This window comes from Natrix helvetica (assembly GCF_964273705.1).
Source record: "Natrix helvetica genome assembly, chromosome: 2".
Taxonomy (NCBI): Eukaryota; Metazoa; Chordata; class Lepidosauria; order Squamata; family Natricidae; genus Natrix; species Natrix helvetica.
In genome coordinates this window covers 239,466,786-239,484,374 of record NC_138552.1, presented here as the reverse complement: position 1 = coordinate 239,484,374, position 17,589 = coordinate 239,466,786, and the positions used below count along the sequence as shown (strand labels likewise).

Genomic DNA, 17,589 nt, shown 5'->3' with positions numbered 1-17,589 from the left:
AAGACGAGACTAGTTAGTCGACTGTTAAGGCTGCTTGAATTTGGATTCTGTCAATGAACATATGGCTGAATTTGAGGGCATAAATGGACTCTTCCAACTGCACAACTCTATGAAATAATGAAAAAGAAATTGTACTGCAACCTATGAACTCTTACAACCTGCGTACATTCAAATTTTATTTGATGGCACTTGTAGTGCAAGAGGAATCAATTGTAGAAAGACTGAATTAATTGTAAGGAGTACTTCCTTATGAATGAAACAACTAAAATATAATTAGAAAGTATGCATTGATATTAACTGAATTATTCTATGAAATTAGAAATTCATGGGATGGTGAGCTGCATATGAAAGCCTAGTGAACTGTAGTGATGGGAAAAGGAAATGACTTTGGAGTGAAATTTTGTAATATTTTGAATGAATACAATCCCAGAGAAATGTTGTCAGCTGACATGAATGGATGAGGAAAGGAGAATAAGTTCAGAGAAAGTTATTGGATCATTCATAAACCAAAGAATAAATGAGACAGCCTGTGCCTCATTGGGCATCATTTTAGAGATATTTCCTTACCCAAACACCTGATACAGAGTGATCAAGGGTGGTGAAAGGTCATAATAATGACAGTTTCAGAAGTATGCAGGTAGTTTTTCTCTCTTTTTTGTATAAACACAAAAATTAGTTCAATAGTTTGGACTTATGATTATCAGTATTAAAAAAATCTTTCTATTTTGGGTTTTTTATAAGTTAGAACAAAGAGTCAACAAAGTTGTCTGATCTGATTAGCTACCAATGGTCCATGGTGCTCTCTGTGATTGGTTGTATTTTTGCAGATGTTTCATTATCAAACTAGGTAACATTATCAATAGGGAGAAGGGCTTGCTCTCATTTGACATATTAGTGGCTTGCCCTATCAGTGTTGGTGGGAGTGATCTTGGTTCCTTGATTGGACTGTTGTTTACTAATAGCTTGTTTTTATGAATTGGAAATTCCTTGATTGGGGTATTATTTCGTTCTTGATTCTTAGTCTAATGTTATTCTTGGTATTAATCTCTGCACATCTGGGTATTGATTGCTGGTGAGGATGTGCTTTGGTCTTTTAGTTTCCTTTTTTATTGTATCTTTTGAATGGTATGTAGATGTTTTGTATCTCTATGTGCCTGGATGATTTGTCTGAGTACTAGGCTTCCAGAAATACTTTAATGTTTTTGTATTTGTTTGGTCTAGGATGCTCACATTTCTCAATTGAAACTATGGTTAGACCTCTTCATGTATTGTGAAATTAAGAAGTTTTCATCATGTCTTATCACTGCTAGTTGATATTCATAGATGTGTTCTCTAGTATTCTGCTTGTTTGTCCTTCATAATAGATGTTGCAGTCCTTATATGGCATATTGTACGTGACTCCTGTTTTTCCTTCTGGGACTGCTGGGTCTTTTGGTTTGGTTTGGAGGGCTTTAATTGGTTTATGTGCTATGGTGATGCCTTGTGGTTGTCATAATCTGTTGATGGTTTCTGAGATGTTTTTGATTTATGACAGTGTTATCTTTTTCCCAGTTTGTATTGATTGTGCTATACTGAGTTGAGTGAACAAGCACTTTTTGATGAAGTTGCATGGATGGTATTCATTTTATTGGAAGATGTTGTATAGATGATCTAGTTCAGCGATGGCGAACCTTTTTTGGCTCGCGTGCCACAAGTGGGGGGAGCGCGGGGGGGTCGTGTGCAGGCGTGCCGCACCCATAATGCAACGCGCCCCCAGTGCGCATGCGCACACAACGCGCCCGTTTTTGCATGCTTTTTCGCCCTCCCCAGGCTCCAGAGGCTTTATAGGAGCCTGGGGAGGGCGAAAAGAGCCTCCCCCGGCCCCCGGAGGCTTCAGGGAACGTCCGGAGGATTCCCTGAAGCCTTCGGAATGCTTAAAACCACCCTCCGAGCAACCCGGAAGTGGCTTCCGGGTTGCTTGGATGGTCGTTTTAAGCGCTCTGAAGGCTTCAGGGAAGCCTCGGGACGGTCCCTGAACAGGCATGAGACGTGCGTCTCCATCGCCAGGGCCCGGATAGCCTCCACCACGCGGCGCCTCGGGCCCGGCGTCCTTGCGCCGCTCCGCCCAGCCTCTGCGTGCTCGCCAGGGCCCGGCCTTCACATCGCCGCCGCTGCCGCTAGGATGGGCTCGGCCGAAGGGAAGTCCGTCAGGCCTCGGCCGCGCCACCCTCGCCTCCTCCTCCTCTAGCCGCGCCACGCCAGGCAGGCCACGCAGCCACCTCGATCCCAGCCTCAGGCAGCGGCGCGCCACGCTCAGTAGTCGCAACTCGGCTGCCTGCCGTCTTTCCCCTCTGCCAGCCGGGGCGGCCCGCCGCCAAGTTGCGACTATTGCCGCCGTATATAAGTGGGACTCTAACCTTTGCCGGCACAAATGGCCTGCTTTTGCAGAGGCGGCAGCAGCTCCTCCTCCTGGCATCCTCACACTCCAGGCAGCGTCCGTCCAGCCAGCCATGCCAGCCAGCAGGACTGCTGCTGGCATGCCGCCCTTATAGAAATGCTCCGCTTTGCCCATGCAGCCCGCCCCTCTTGGGGACCGCAAGCTGGCTTGCCCTGCAGGGCCAGTGAAAAAAGCAACATCCCAAGTATCGGCACGGTGGCTTGCAATCTCAGAGCAACTTGAGCCGAGCTCGACCGTGTCCTCACCACATGCACAGTACCACACCATGCACCCTAGTTTGCAAATTAAGCCCTGAAAATCCCTTAAATTTGCCATGCTGGACGCTGCCCAGAGTGAAGCTGGCAGGAGGAGGAGGAGCCAACTGGTCGCGTCTGCCTCCCTTCCTGCCTCCCCGTGTACCCGAGCAGCCCTTCCGTCTGCAGCTATTGCTGCTGCTGCTGCTGCTGCTATTCTGGGGCCTCGCTTCCCCCTCCCCCCTCCATAAACCACTTCAGACTCAATCCAAATTAGGCAGAGGGAGGGGGGGGTAAAGAAGAGGTGGCGGCGATGCGCACAAGGATTCCTAATCCTTCCTCTTCTCTCTCCAGCATTCCTCCTGCACAGCTCTGCTGCCCCAGAAGGGAAGTTGCAGTGGCAGGGGGAAAGTCAAGAGTGACTGGCTGGCTCGGGCGCTCAAGGGAGCAAGGCAGCATTTGCTGCTGGGCGGCCAGCTGCCCCTCCCGCTGCTCCTTCCCCTAGCTATGTTGGACTTTGAAGAGTTCGAGTGGCAGCTAAGTGAAAGCAAACAGCGTAACATAGTGTGGTTGGGGGCAAGCAAGTCCAACATGGCTAGGGGAAGGGTCAGCAGGATGGAAGCACTGAAGGAGCGATTGTTGTTGTCGTTCCCCCCCCCCCTTTCCAGAAAACACCCCCCCTCCTTCTTGCTCTTCCGTGGACCTGCACCGCCAGATGGCCGGCTCAACTTCAGGCAGCTTCCCATTCCATTGCAGGAGAGGTAGCCAGATGGCCGGGCTCTCTCAGCCACTGCCGGGTGAGGCTAACTCTCTAAAAAGCCGGCTTGCCTCTTCTTCCCACCCCCGAGGGGGAATCGCCAAGAAAGGGGCCAGGAAGGTGGCGGCGCTTGGCTGCAGGCACGTTTGCAAGCTGCCTGAAGGTGAGCCGGCCATCTGGCGATGCAGGTCCAGAGAAGAGCAAGAAGGAGGGGGGGCTTTTTCTGGAAAGTTGTGCACCCTGAGCGCTATTACTGCCGAGCTCAAGTAACTGCATTCATGCGTGAGTCCACACACACGTACACATCCACGTCGCTCTTTAAGGCAGAGGAAATGACTCCCAGGGGAATTCCCGTGCCTCCCTCTACTCACCACACATTCACACACGTCTCCTGCCGACACCAGATACTCAAAAATCATCTGGCTGGCGGGAGGTGCGGGCATGCGCAGTGGGTCAGCTGGGCAACTGCTTGCGTGCCGGCAAAAAGGGCTCCGCGTGCCACCTGTGGCACGCGTGCCATAGGTTCGCCATCACGGATCTAGTTCATCTTTCTGAAGTTCAGGGTTGCTGCAGTGTGTTTGAAACACAAATAGATTTGTGTTTCTAATTTGCAATTACTACTTCTGCTGATAGCGATATCCAGAAAAAGTAGCATGCTATTGCTTTCTTTTCCCCTAATGAATTCTATTCATTCGAGAATGTTGTTGATGGTTTCATATGTGTCCTGTAGTTGATCCATTTTTATTATGACAAAGTTGCCATCTACTTGCCAGCTATCAATTATCTATCAATTTTAGTATTGTATTGCAGTGCTATACTTCTGATGCTGATAAGAAAGCATTTTCTGTATACTGCAAATTCTTCCTTTCTGAAGAAAATACTTCTCTAACATTCCCCAGAGATCATGTGGTCTCAGCAGTACTGAAATTCGGAAAAGCCCTCAGAAACGTAGTTATTCCAGCAGGTTTGGGGGACTGAAATGTTGTCATATACTTCTTTGTATTAATACACTATCTGTTTAAATCTGATCTATGTTTCCTAAAATGTAATTATAGTATAGGTGCAATCATATTCTATATCATAATTGATGTCATTATTTTAATTTTATTATTTTAATTATTTTTATTGTTTTTTACACCTCTAACAATATATAACAGTTTGAGTAATTAGAAAGCGAAGTAATAAACTGTATCTCAATTGTGATCAAAAGCTTCAGGAGGTTTTCCAAACAGTTAGAATACTACTGTAACAAGAATAATTATATATCTTTGGATATGTACTTTATACATCCTTGGATATATCTTTAAATATTTACTATTTCATTACTTTTAGGTCACCCAGTCAGCGGTAACAAAGTTGAACAAAGAACTAGTAACAGTGGATGGATTTGTTGAACATTTGCTATATCTTCAGGAAATTTCCTCACAACTACCAAATATAAAGGTTGACTATCACTATCTTTCTGAGCTCCACTTCATTGCAAATGATTATAACATCTTTATCCCACATCAGCAGCTTGCTCTCTATCAAACTGTTGTGCGAACACTCCAGAATCTTCAATCAACTATCCTTATCTGTGAAAAAATGAAGGATGATTATGTTATAAAGTTTAATGAAACTTTGGGAGAATTTATGGATAATTTACAGATTGAAATGAAAGAATACAAAATCAAGGTAATAGGGTAATAACAAATATATTTGCATCTGCTTCATAGTAGCAAGGTAAAAATCCCAAAGCAAAAGATATACAATTACTATTATTTTATTTATTAGATTATTTTCTGCCCATCTTGATGTGGGGCTACTCTAGACAGTTTACAACAATAAAATGGAAAAATGATTTTAAAAAATGTAAAAATAACAATAGTAAAGGAATAAAATGATAAACATAAATAGCAGAAGTACAATAATATGGCATTAAAAAGAAGGGAGAGCAGGAAGTGCAGGGGCGAAGTGGGGTCAGTTAGTGTAGCAGCCACCTCCAGTAATGTACTCCCCTGTTGGATCCCCAGGCCAACTGGCAGAGCCAGGACTTCCGGTCCTTGCAGAAGAATAAGAGTGTGGAGGCAAATTTCACCCTAGGGGGCAGGATGTTCCAAAGGTCTAGCACTATAGCAGAGAAGGCTGTCCTTCTGGATACTGTGAATCGGAGTTCCTCGACCAATAGGATCCTCAGTAGGCCTCTCTGTCAGCATGAGTAAGGCAGGTTTGTTTTAGTGGGACAAGATGGACTTGTTCATTCCACAGGCCCCAAAGACTGCTAGTGCTGCTACTCCTTGTACCAATTAAAGTTCTGAATGCAATTCAAGGATACCTCATGTAAAGTGCATTACAGTATTCCAGATGGAAGTTTACTAAAGCTTGAGTAAATGAGTACATGGAGTCCTGAGCCAAGAAAGGCCACAGCTGATGTACTTACTAACCAAAGCTGTGCAAAAACTCTCCTAGACATGACTGCAACCTGATCTTCGAGCAGAAGTCGTGAGTCCAAGAGAACCCCTAAGTTGCAAACTGGTTCTGAACATGATAAAGATATCAAAGTCATGCATCTTGAAGCTCCATGCACCCAAAGTCACTCGTTCTTGCCAGGGTTCTGTCATAGCCCACTGCCCTCCATCCAGGCTCCTACAGTCTCTACCAGTAGATACCTGAGAGGGGTGTGATAGCATAGAAGGATTTTATCTTCTATTCCCCACCAATTAGTCAGAACGGAAGAAGCTTCTTGTATGAGAAGTGAAACTTTTCAAGAGGAAAAAAATCAAGATAGTTTAGTTTCCTTTTAAAAAGCACCTTTGGGGCAACCATGTCCTGGATGACTGAGAATATCCATAGACATTCAACATATTGATGATATTTTGACCCATGGTGACGGATGATCTTACCCAGTAGCTTCATGTAGATGTTAAACTGGAATGGAAAGAGTATCGAGCCCTGTGGTACACCATAAGAGAGTAGCTAGAGAATGTCAATCAACAACAATCGGGAACAACCTTTTAGAAAGCAGCTAATTTAGCGTAGTCTGTGCACTTAGTCCTAAGTTCCAAAGCTGGCCCAAAGGATACCAAGTTCAATAGTATTGAAGGTTTCTGAGAAGTCAAGGAGAATCAAGATGGTTGCACTACCTCCTACTCTTGTCAGATTTTGTTATGACCTCAGAGTTTTTTCTATTTCTTTAAAATGTCATTTATAAATTATTTCTATTTCAGGTTTACACAGAATGAAAATGCCGATGTTAACCTGAATGGAAATGCTGAGGAAAACCTGATCTAGGCTTAGAAATAACACTCATTAAGAAACACTTCAATGCAATAAGCAAAAACTGATTCATACTTTTTAACAATAATGAAAAAAAGTTCCTGCTTCCCCCCCCCCCCCCCCTATATGTCAATTGTTGTTCCATTATTCTTCCAAATTACTCCCATCTTTTTCCTTTTCTGCCTTGAGCCCTACAGCACATGCAGTAGTAATTGTGTGTGAAAGACAGAAGAGTAGAATTTAATCTTCCCTCTACTGTCTACTTTTGCTAATTGGGAAATTGAATGCAATCCACTTTGGGGGTGATAAGTCTTTCAAATTCGTTTACAGTGGTAGTAATAGCAGCCCTTTTCTATGCAGTAGCACTGCACTATTATAAAATTAAAGCAGCAATCACCAAACTATGGGCTTTGCATAATCCTGTCATATCCAATTATGCATAAAAGTATAGCCATCCTTCTCTGAAAAGAGAAAGAGAGAATGCATGTTGTACTAAAGGAGGGTATAGGCAACTTTGTTCAGTGTAATGGACCAATTTGGATTTAAAAAAAAATATTTTCCTTAATTTTACCCAAGTATTATTTCTTTGTCGTTAATTGCTATTCATTTTGTTGTTTAGGTGAGAAATCCCGTCCTCCTCCTTAGTGAAACCCTGCCTAAGACAGCTAAAGAAATGATTGAAAATCTTATTGAAGAAGCAGGAATTATCAGTGAGAAAATTTTAAATTATGCAAATTACCAGCACGTGCTTGATGGTGCCATTGGAGACATGAAATCATTGTCTGTGGAAAAACTGTCTCACAGAAGTCAGGCTGGAGATTCTCAGAGAGTGAATGCTGAGCTCTCAGAAATTGAAGGTGAACTACAGTTGCGTAAATTGTTATGGGACTCGCATGAAGATTGGGCAAAACTTATCTTTAAGTGGAAACACACAATCTTTTGGAATCTTGATGTAGATGTAATTCAAAGTGGGGTTAACAGATTCATGCAGAGAATTCATATTCTTGAAAAAGGTAAATGTTTCAAAATTGCAATAATTATGAATTAATCAAAACAAAATATTTTATGAATTACAATTATTTTTAAATTAAGTAATGACCAATTTTGTTTTAGTCAAATGGTAAAACATTATTAAAGGAAGTCTATCTTTTTTGTTTTTAATTGTGAGATTATTTTGATTTGATGCATTGATAACATAATGTTATTTATACAAAGATCATACAAGTGTGACCTTCTTTTTCATTGATTTATTGTATAAAAATACTTTTTAAATTTTGAAGATGAAAGATTACATGTTAAAACTTTTTACATGAATATTTGAATTATAGTTATATGGAGTATTAGTAAATATTCACATGTTAGCTATTAGAATTAGTTATAGTTATAATTATGATCATAATTGACCATAGTGAAAATCTTTAATATAAAGCCAACAATGGATTGGTGTCATGGGGTTAGAAAAAGAAAAATTAGGACATAGCCATATATGCACATAACGTTTCAGGAGAACTATTTTCAATAGGTTTGGAGATGTACTAGGCAGGATCCTGTGAATAGAAATTAACAAACAGAACACAGAAGAGTTGGAAAAATCTCAAAAATTAGATACTAAAAGTACAGTTGGGCAACATGTCAATGGGAAAAATAGAGGGTAGCTTACAAAACAGTTGTTGATGCATAGGAGCTTTTGACTGGGCTATGATTTTAAAGGAAAATGAATGAGAAATTGAGGATATGTGTAATCATCAAAGAAACACGTTGCTAATATATGCAGAAAGAAGTCAAAAAGGCTAAACCATGTGCACAGCACGAAAAGCTTAGGCTTACAAAGGAAGCCACAGACATAAAAAGAGACGTAAAACCCAGAAAAAGTCATGAGATCTGGAGCTGCCAGTCTTTGGTAAGATGTGTATCTCATGGCCCGTCCTTCCCCATCCCCTACCCCACCTGCTACCCCCAAATTGCACCACACTGCGAGCATCTCTTAGCCATTGAGTGCAGGGAAAACCCTTGCACAGTAAAGAAAATCTTCTCATGAGTGCGAGGCAATTAACAACTTCTCACATTCTTGGGAAGTTTTTCTTTACTATGCAAAGGAAGCCAAAGACATAAAAAGAGTTTTAACTGTATCAGTTATAAATGGGAAAAAATGAAGGAATGGCCCCACTGGTTGAAAAATGAAAGGATAGAAACAGGAGGGAGAGAGATATTGAGATGGGAGAAGGAGTAGAACTTTTCTATTTTTGCAGTCCTTCAGTCTTCTTCCAAGAGAGAATTTTGTTCAAATGACTCAAAGATAAGTAAAGGGAATATGAAGGAGTGCCTAGCTATCATACAGTATGAATTTAAGACACCAGGACCAAATTAAGAGTTTTACAAGATATAATTTTATTTTATGGATTTAATCTTGGAGTCCTTTACTGTGATCTTCAACAAATTCTGGATTACAGGGATATGACAAAGGATTAAATAAAAAGTGTTCTGATCTTCAAAAAGGGTTAAAAAGAGAAAGGTAAGTTCAGGGATGGGTTTCAAAATTTTTACTACCAGTTCAGTGGGCGTGGCTAGATGGGAACATGTGACTGAGTGGGTGGTGCCAACTTGCCATCACTCATGCACATTCAATCACATGACCACCACCCCAAGCCCCGGCCACCAAAACAGTGGCAAAAAGTTTTTTGGGGGGTGGGAACGCGCCAGGCCAGGGCTCTTTGCTGTCTTTTTTAGGGGCGGATCTCCAGAGCGCGTTTATTTTGTTTCGTGGGCTCCCTCACAGGCAGCTTCTCTTTCTGGCCCACAAACAGGGAACAAGTTTGATACCTGGCCCCCCTTCCCTCAATCTCTGCATCACAGCCTGCCACCAACTCAACTCTGCGCAGCTCCAGAGGAGCTGTGGCAGAGCGCGCTGCGGTGGGTGTCATAAGCCAGGTTGATCAGGGCGGCGTGCTGCTCCGAGAAGCCACGGTTGGCTAGCTCCCACCTGTGGTCGGCGACTGAAGCAGTCCGGGTGCAGAGAGCGTTGCAGGGTCAGGAAGCGCTGCCGGAACTGGACAGGTCCAGGGAGAAGCTGCGCGGGCAGCCCATTACCCCGAAAAGGTTTGCATGAGGGTCCAGTGGCTGGAAAGCACAGCACAAGGGGCAGAAGCCCCCAAACCCAGTGGGGCAATGCAGCTTCAGCAGCAGCAGCACCTGGCCACCTGGGATCAGGACCGCTGCGGGGCCCTCGCACACAATGCCTGCCGCTACATCTGCTCCATCAGCTGGGCTCCCAGTCCCCACCCCTCTCTGCGCAGCAGGGGCTCTTTGCTGTCCTGCTCGGGAGATGGAGCCTGGGGAGGAAGAAAACAGCAGTTCAAACAGTCCCATTCCACATCCCTGCTACCCGGAGAGCAGCCCAGGAGCCCTTCGGAGGCAATGGACTCAAACGTGTGTGCTCCAGATCTTGCGGCTTTTGGGGGGTTTTCTTTAAAAAATGCTTCTCCAGATGATCTTGAAAACTTCCGAGGTTGCTTCTGGAGGGGGAAGATGGGCTGCATTCCCCCCTGATCTCCGGGCACCTGCAGCCTTGGAGCCTGCAGCAACTCCCGGCCTCTGCACAGTAAAAAAAAAAAAACAACTTCTTATGAGAAGTTTTTCTTTACTGTGCAACGACCGGGAGTTGCTCCAAAGCTGCAGGCTCTCAGGCTGCAGGCACCAGGGAGGGTGGGGAAATGCCACCCATCTGCCCCCTCCCAAAGCAACCTCGGAGGTTTTCAAGCTCATCTGGAGAGACTTAAAACACAGAAAAAGTCATGAGATCTGTTTTTCTTTACTATGCAAAGTTTTTCCCTGCATACAACGGCTAAGAGATGCTCGCAGTGGTGCTCAATTTGGGCCCACCCACCCCTACCCCTCCCTCAACTAGCTCCACCGAATATCATCCTTTTTGAGTCGGTCTGCTTTGCCATCCGGGGAACAACCGAGCCAAATTGCTCCTGCCCAGCAGTGCCCCCCCCCCCACTCCCCACAGCTGACCGTTAAGCCAACTGATGGTGTGCAACCGAAGCACAAAGCTGGGGTGGCAATGAGCCTCTGAGGTGCCCAGTGCTTGCTCAGAGACCTCCTCCCCACACACTCACCCACCCACCCTTCCCCCCCAACATCCCTCTGTTTGGTCGCAGCCACTCACAGTCCACCGGAAAGTGAGATTGCCCACCCTCCGGCTTGTTCAGTGACCCCTTGCTCACCTATCCCTCACTCACTCCCACTCCCGACTCCACTGGCTGGGATCAGACACTCACCTGCTCTTTCTTCTTCTGTTTCTAAACTAAGCCCCGGTTGGTTGGTTAAACTGCGGGTTGGATCCTAACGTTCCATCACTGGAAGCTTTTAAAAGGGAGAACCTTTCGGTGGCCGGCTGGCAAAGAAAGGTCTCAGCTGTGACCGGCGCCAGCTCCTGCCAGCTGGGCAGGCAAAGGGAGCGTGTAGTGACTGCCTTGGTCTGGCGTTACCTGTAGGCCTGGTCTGGTTGGGTGGGGAGCAGTTTGCCTGGGCGACTGCTGTGACAGCCATAGGAGGAGTGCCCCTTCTTGCCTCTTGAGATCTGGAGTCAGAAGGCCAGATCACCTGAAGCCTAGAACCTGGAAGCCATAACTGGAAGCTCTGCCTAGAAGATATACAGCAAGGAATGATTGTAGGATAAAGTAAAGGCAGGCAGATACTGAGCTGTTTGTAATCAGATACTCTAAATACAAGAACCAGTGGGTTCTGGGTTGAAGAGGGAACCAGTGAACAGCCATGCACTATAAAAAAAAAAGAGAATAGTACGGAAGGCTCAGAACAGCCTGAACAATGCTTTTCTAGTCTAGGATCATGGGATCAAGATAGAAATAGGGAACATTTGCTAAAAGCCTATTCCAGTAATCCAGGTGTGAAACAACAAAGGCATATACTAATGAAGCTGCTGTATCATCTGTCTTAAATTCAAAGATCCTATAAAATTTCATCAAATGAAAATTAGTGGCTATTGCTATATTAATAATTGGCCAAAGAATCAGATGATCATCTATCAAAATCTCAGGCTGGAACAAAGGAAATAGGGGCAAGCTAGGTCTGGAAGATAATTAGAGACATTTTACAAGGATGGGAAGAATGAACAAGCCAAAATAATTATCGTAGTCGTATTCATTTGTAACTTTAGGCGATGGGAGGACCCTCCAGACAAAATACTAATTAAATTTTCATTTATGTTTGAACACACAATGTCACAAAGGGCTACAAATGAATACACTTGGAATAACAATGACACCCAAATTCTGAATCAGAACATTCAAGGGAAGGGTATAAAAAATACTCGGACTGCTCTTTGAGGCTACTATAAAGAGAAATTTCTGTAAGGAATAGTAATATATTTAATATTAAAAAATAATAGGAATACGAAAAAAATTGAATTGATCAAATACACAGTGAATTTTGTGTGTGTTATGGGTGGGGAGAGGGAACAGACTGTCACCTTGACAGCAATATCAAGAGTATCAGTGGTTTCAATTGTTAAATATATTTAGCTGGGAGAAAATGAGGCTATAAAGAGACACTATACCTTTCTTCAAAGGGATGCCTTGTAGAAAATTGGCAGAATTGATAAGAATTGTTCTAGAAAACTGGTCAAGAAATAATGGGTTTAAATTAGAAGTGGATTTTATTGCACAGCAGGCCCACCTCATAAGATGGTGGCTTTTCAGTTTTTGGAAATGCACAAATAGAGTCTGAATGGTCTTCTGTTGGTCATGTTGCACTAATGGATTCCTGCACTGAGCAAGGACTTAAACAGAGAGGTTGATTTCCAAAGTTTCTACCAAATCTGACATTCTGTGAGTCTATAATTTCAAGAAGTCTGTCAAAAATTCAAAACAATCTTATGTAAAGAAAGATCAACAAAACCTCAGATTTCAAACATTTTATGAAAAGTGTTCTGATGTAACTTTTTCATATTTGAAGGCTTGCCAGAAAATACTATTTTACCCATTATGAAGATATCATTGATGGATTTTAGGGAATCCTTGCCTATACTCATATCTTTAAGGAATCCTAGTCTTCAACGAAGGCATTGGGAAACAATACAGAATATTGTTGGAGAGTCAATTTCTTGGGATAAAAGACTTACTCTGGAGAAGATCCTGGAACTCAATGTAATTTTATTATTTATAATTTAGAAATACCACTTCTAAAAGTGTGTGTGTGTGTTTGTGTGTGTGTGTGTGTGTGTGTGTGTGTAATTTGTTATTTGGCACCCATAGTATTTTTGTAATCTGAAGTTAACATTTTCTTAGATTTTCCATTTAATGTACAGCACTTTCTCTATGTTTTACTAAGGTCATCAATTTGAGTTTTGGGTGAATTCTGGCCTTTTTTGAAGGAAGTAATGCATGATGGTCTTGTACATGGGGAGTATGTGTTTCTTAAATTAGGCTTTTATACATTTTTGGATACTGTGCATAATCTCAAATAGGTCTTAAGAGATTTCCATGTTCCTTTTCCCACATTTTCAGAGTATTGTTCATTCCCTGCCCCTAAAAAAGAGTTTAAGATTTATGGCATTTAAAAAAACCTGCTTTCATTTTTTAAATATACAGATTTCTGCTACTGGAGAAGAATGTAAGATAGCAAACTTCCTCCAGTTCTTTTGTCCATGATGTGATACAATTATATATATTTGTTTTCGTAGATTTTCACAGGTACACCAAAACATACACACACACACACACACACACACACGTGTGTGTGTGTGTGCGTGTTTGTGTGTGTGTTGTATTTGTGCTGATAAATAAATAAAGTGAGACTAGCATAGATCTATTTCAAGCTATTTAGCTCTCATCAGCTAGCCATACCCTTATTGGGAATCGAAGCAGGGCTGTATTGCATATTAGGCCGATGTAATTGCCACTAAGCCACGGGCTCTCTTCCTTATCAGCTAGGCCAGGGAAATAGGTATGTATTTGTGTTACAACCCCTGGTATGCCCAAATATGGGAGGGAGCTCACTACTCCCCCTTTCTGTCATTCGGCTCATCACAGAGGACTATCCAGGCAGAAAACCATATTTTTATTTTTAATGTTGCCTTTTTATATTTGTGTTGTATTTGTGCTGATAAATAAATAAAGGGAGACTAGTATAGATCCATTTCAAGCTATTTAGCTCTCATCAGCTAGCCATACCCTTAACACAATAACACAAATACATACCTATTTCCCTGGCCTAGCTGATAAGGAAGAGAGCCTGTGGCTTAGTGGCAATTACATCGGCCTAATATGCAATAAAGCCCTGGTTCGATTCCCAGTAAGGGTATGGCTAGCTGATGAGAGCTAAATAGCTTGAAATAGATCTATACTAGTCTCCCTTTATTTATTTATCAGCACAAATACAACACAAATATAAAAAGGCAACATTAAAAATAAAAATATAGTTTTCTGCCTGGATGGTCCTCTGTGATGAGCCGAATGACAGAAAGGGGGAGTAGTGAGCTCCCTCCCATATTTGGGCATACCAGGGGTTGTATTCAGGTCTTTTCCTGTGTAAGATTGAGATTGTCTTGACAACGTTTCGGCGAGGTCTCACTCGCCATCTTCAGGCTGGTGTTTTCAGCTTTGTGTTTGTGTGAGTAAAGCGTGGTCGGAGCTGCCGTCTTTCTATAAATCTTGGTGGGGTGTGTGGAGTGCTGGCTTTGTTTCAGTAAGTGGATTGATTGGTTGTATGGTTGTATCATGATTGGTAGATTGGTGCTTATTGGTGCTGGCTGTGTGTCCATTGTTGTTTTGTGTTGTAACTGCCTGGGTGGTGGGTGGGGCTCGTTTGTTGACTAGGGCTGGTTTCCAGATGTCTGGTAGGCGGGAGGTATTGTCACGTTTATTCATATTGTGGGAGTGTTTCTCTATTTCGATAGCTTCCATAATTATTCTCTTGTTGAAGTGTTCAGTATTGGAGATTAATTTGGTTCCTTCAAAATTAATTTCATGTCCTGTAGCTTTAAGGTGCTGGAAAAAGGAGGAAGTTTTTTCTTTTTTTCTTACTGCGTTCTTGTGTTCTGCGATGCGTGCATTTATTGTCCTGTTAGTTTGTCCTATGTATGTTGCAGGGCAGATTTTGCAAGGTATTTTGTAGATTCCTTGGTTTTCTAGCTGGATTTGGTCTTTGGGGTTTCTTAAGATGTTGGCTATTTTTTGGTCAGTGTTGAAGGCTATCTTGATATTGTGCTTGTGGAGAATTTTGCTGATTTTATCTGTGGTGCCTTTGATGTAAGGGAGGAGGGCGATGCCATTTTCCTGTTCTGTGTCTCGGTTTTGGGGGGGAGTCTCCCTTTGGATTAGGTTGGTAATTGTTTTTCTTTGGAATCCGTTGGAGATTAATACATTTGTGAGAGTGTGTAATTTGTGAGAGTGTGTAGTTTGTGAGAGTGTGTAATCCAAGAACCGAGACACATAACAGGACAAATGAGACCTCGCCGAAACGTTGCCAAGACAATCTCAATCTTACACGGGAAAAGATCCGAATACAACGAGACCAGCATACAGTGTATGTATGTATGTATGTATGTATGTATGTATGTATGTATGTATGTATGTATAAAATTTATATGCTGCCCATCTGTCAAACGACTCTTGTTATTATGTTCATATCTCCACGCATTACAAAGCATCTTTTTGCCTATGAATTAAGAGTGTGCACGGTTCCTCTAGAGAGCATGGCAATGACAAAATAAGCAATGATCATGTGCTTATTTTCTACAAGACATGATTAATGTGTTTAATGGATGGTTCTGCATTTTCACATTTTTCTGAAAATTCACATTTGCTTAATGTGCATCTTAATTATTTATATAATTTGTTTTCTTTACCAGCATACTTTAGTAAATCTCCTATTTCTTTCTTTAGATGTCTCAGTATAGAAAAGATATTAATGAAATATCCATAAGAGCTTCCAAAGAAACAACTCTTGAAGTAATGTTGAAAAAAATCATTGGCCTTTGGAAGACAACTGATTTCCATTTATGTCCCTATTACACTGAAACATCTAGTATTTTTATTATTTCATCTGTGGAAGATATAACAACTCTGTTAGAAGAGTCTCTGATGACAATCTCAACCATTAAAAGTTCTTGTTATGTTGAGCCAATTAAGGTAATCTTTCTTTCAGGATGTTTTGAAATAGTTTGAATATTGAGATGCTCAATTATTACAAATAGTTGGTTTCCATTGGAATATCTGAGAAAAATCAGAAATATTTTTTTAAAAAAATCAGTATAGTTTAAAATTTCATGCTTTGCCTACGATAGGGGCTAGTAAATATTTTAAATTATCAAATTTAAATTTGACACCTCCCCTTTTCTAGTTAAAGAGCAAATAGTTTACCTGCCTCAGATGATACTTATTCTGCTTTTTTTAATGGTAGAATCTTGTTCATGCTTGGGATCATAAGTTAAACCTCATTTCCTGTACTCTGGAGGAATGGTTAACTTGTCAGAGACACTGGATTTATCTGGAGCCAATCTTTCAGGCTTCAGAAATAAAAAGGTATGCTTAAGTGCTTTGGTAATTAAAATTTAATATTATAACCCAAATAAAATACACATTGAATAAATATTAAAATATTAAACATTAGCTGTAGATCAGCAGTCTTCATTTCTGTGCTGCAAAAAGTCCACATATGTGTTGCATCACTGAGTCACAAATAAATGACAGGAAATATTGCACTGCCACACAGCCAGAACTCTTCCTCAATGACATCACCAGGGATGAACTGCCTCTTCTTCTTCTGAGTCCAATAACCTATGATATCATCTGACTTCCCCATGGGACATCATGGGAGTTCCGGAAATCCCTATGAGTTGTGTGACTGCTCAAGTAAGCATTTTCTCAGTGTGCTGTGAGATGAAAAAACTTAAAAGCCATTGCTGCATATTGTGGTGCTGAGGGCAATGCTTTGGAATGCAATAAATTACATTACAAGTGTTCCCTGGTTTAATATAATTTATATAGTTCATTCTTGGTGATGTATAAAGATTAAAATAAAAGCAATAATAATATAATTTATAAAACAATATAACAAAACACTCCTGAGGAAGCATAAGCTAATCTGCATTTTTGTTAAATGTTGTTTTTTGATATGTGTCATTAGTAGTCATGTAAAATAATTTCATGAAAATAAGTTGAACATATTACACTGTGTAATTGACAGATGAAAAGATATTTACTATACTAACAATGTGCAGATCATTTTGAATTCAAAGCAGTTCTTTTCAAAATAGGCTATTTTGACTTTATTAGAATAGTGTAAAATTTAATAATAACCTGTAATCTTCAGGTGAAGCTGGAATATCCCATTTTGACCTTGAACAGCTACTTTGAGTTTGCACGCTGTTAATATGTATCAGTATACATTTCTGTAATAATGATTCTGAATTTTAAAAAGGCATTTAAACAATACATAAATGAACAGTGTTGTTATACATAAACTACCTCTAGTAGCAACTATTTCTTATATCTTTAAGTTGGACAATAATCAATGTTTTCTGGAGAAATTAGGGAGTTACTTTAAACATTAAAATAATTTAAATATAAAAATAATATAAGGGATCTCAAATGGTGGTGATGGATATTTTTGTGGAAGTGGGATCATGCTCACACCTGCTTTTGCTGAACTACCTGTACCTTACCAAACCGTGCATAGAATCCAGGTAATGAGCCCCTCCTTAAATGCCCTTTGAGCATACAGCAATAAGTTCTTGCAAAATCCACTTTTGAGCACCATCCAAGGCAAATCAGAAAGGATCAAAGGACTCCTACCAAATATGACTTTCCCTTTTTTCCGGAACAGCTTTTCCTAAGGAATATCCCATTTGGTCCTGGTGCTCAGGATCTATGCCTGAGCATTAT

General features: G+C 41.5%; 1 protein-coding gene across 3 annotated transcripts in view; it reads left to right on the top strand.

Moving 5' to 3' along the window:
- Positions 1–17,589, top strand: part of DNAH14 (dynein axonemal heavy chain 14) — a 231,631-nt gene that overhangs the window by 54,915 nt on the left and 159,127 nt on the right. For all 3 annotated transcript variants that reach the window (XM_081942264.1, XM_081942265.1, XM_081942263.1), the window contains exons 15-19: positions 4,760–5,101; positions 7,302–7,695; positions 12,659–12,849; positions 15,589–15,834; positions 16,106–16,227. In XM_081942264.1, the coding sequence (XP_081798390.1) occupies positions 4,760–5,101; positions 7,302–7,695; positions 12,659–12,849; positions 15,589–15,834; positions 16,106–16,227 (1,295 nt within the window). The remainder of the gene's footprint in view (positions 1–4,759; positions 5,102–7,301; positions 7,696–12,658; positions 12,850–15,588; positions 15,835–16,105; positions 16,228–17,589) is intronic.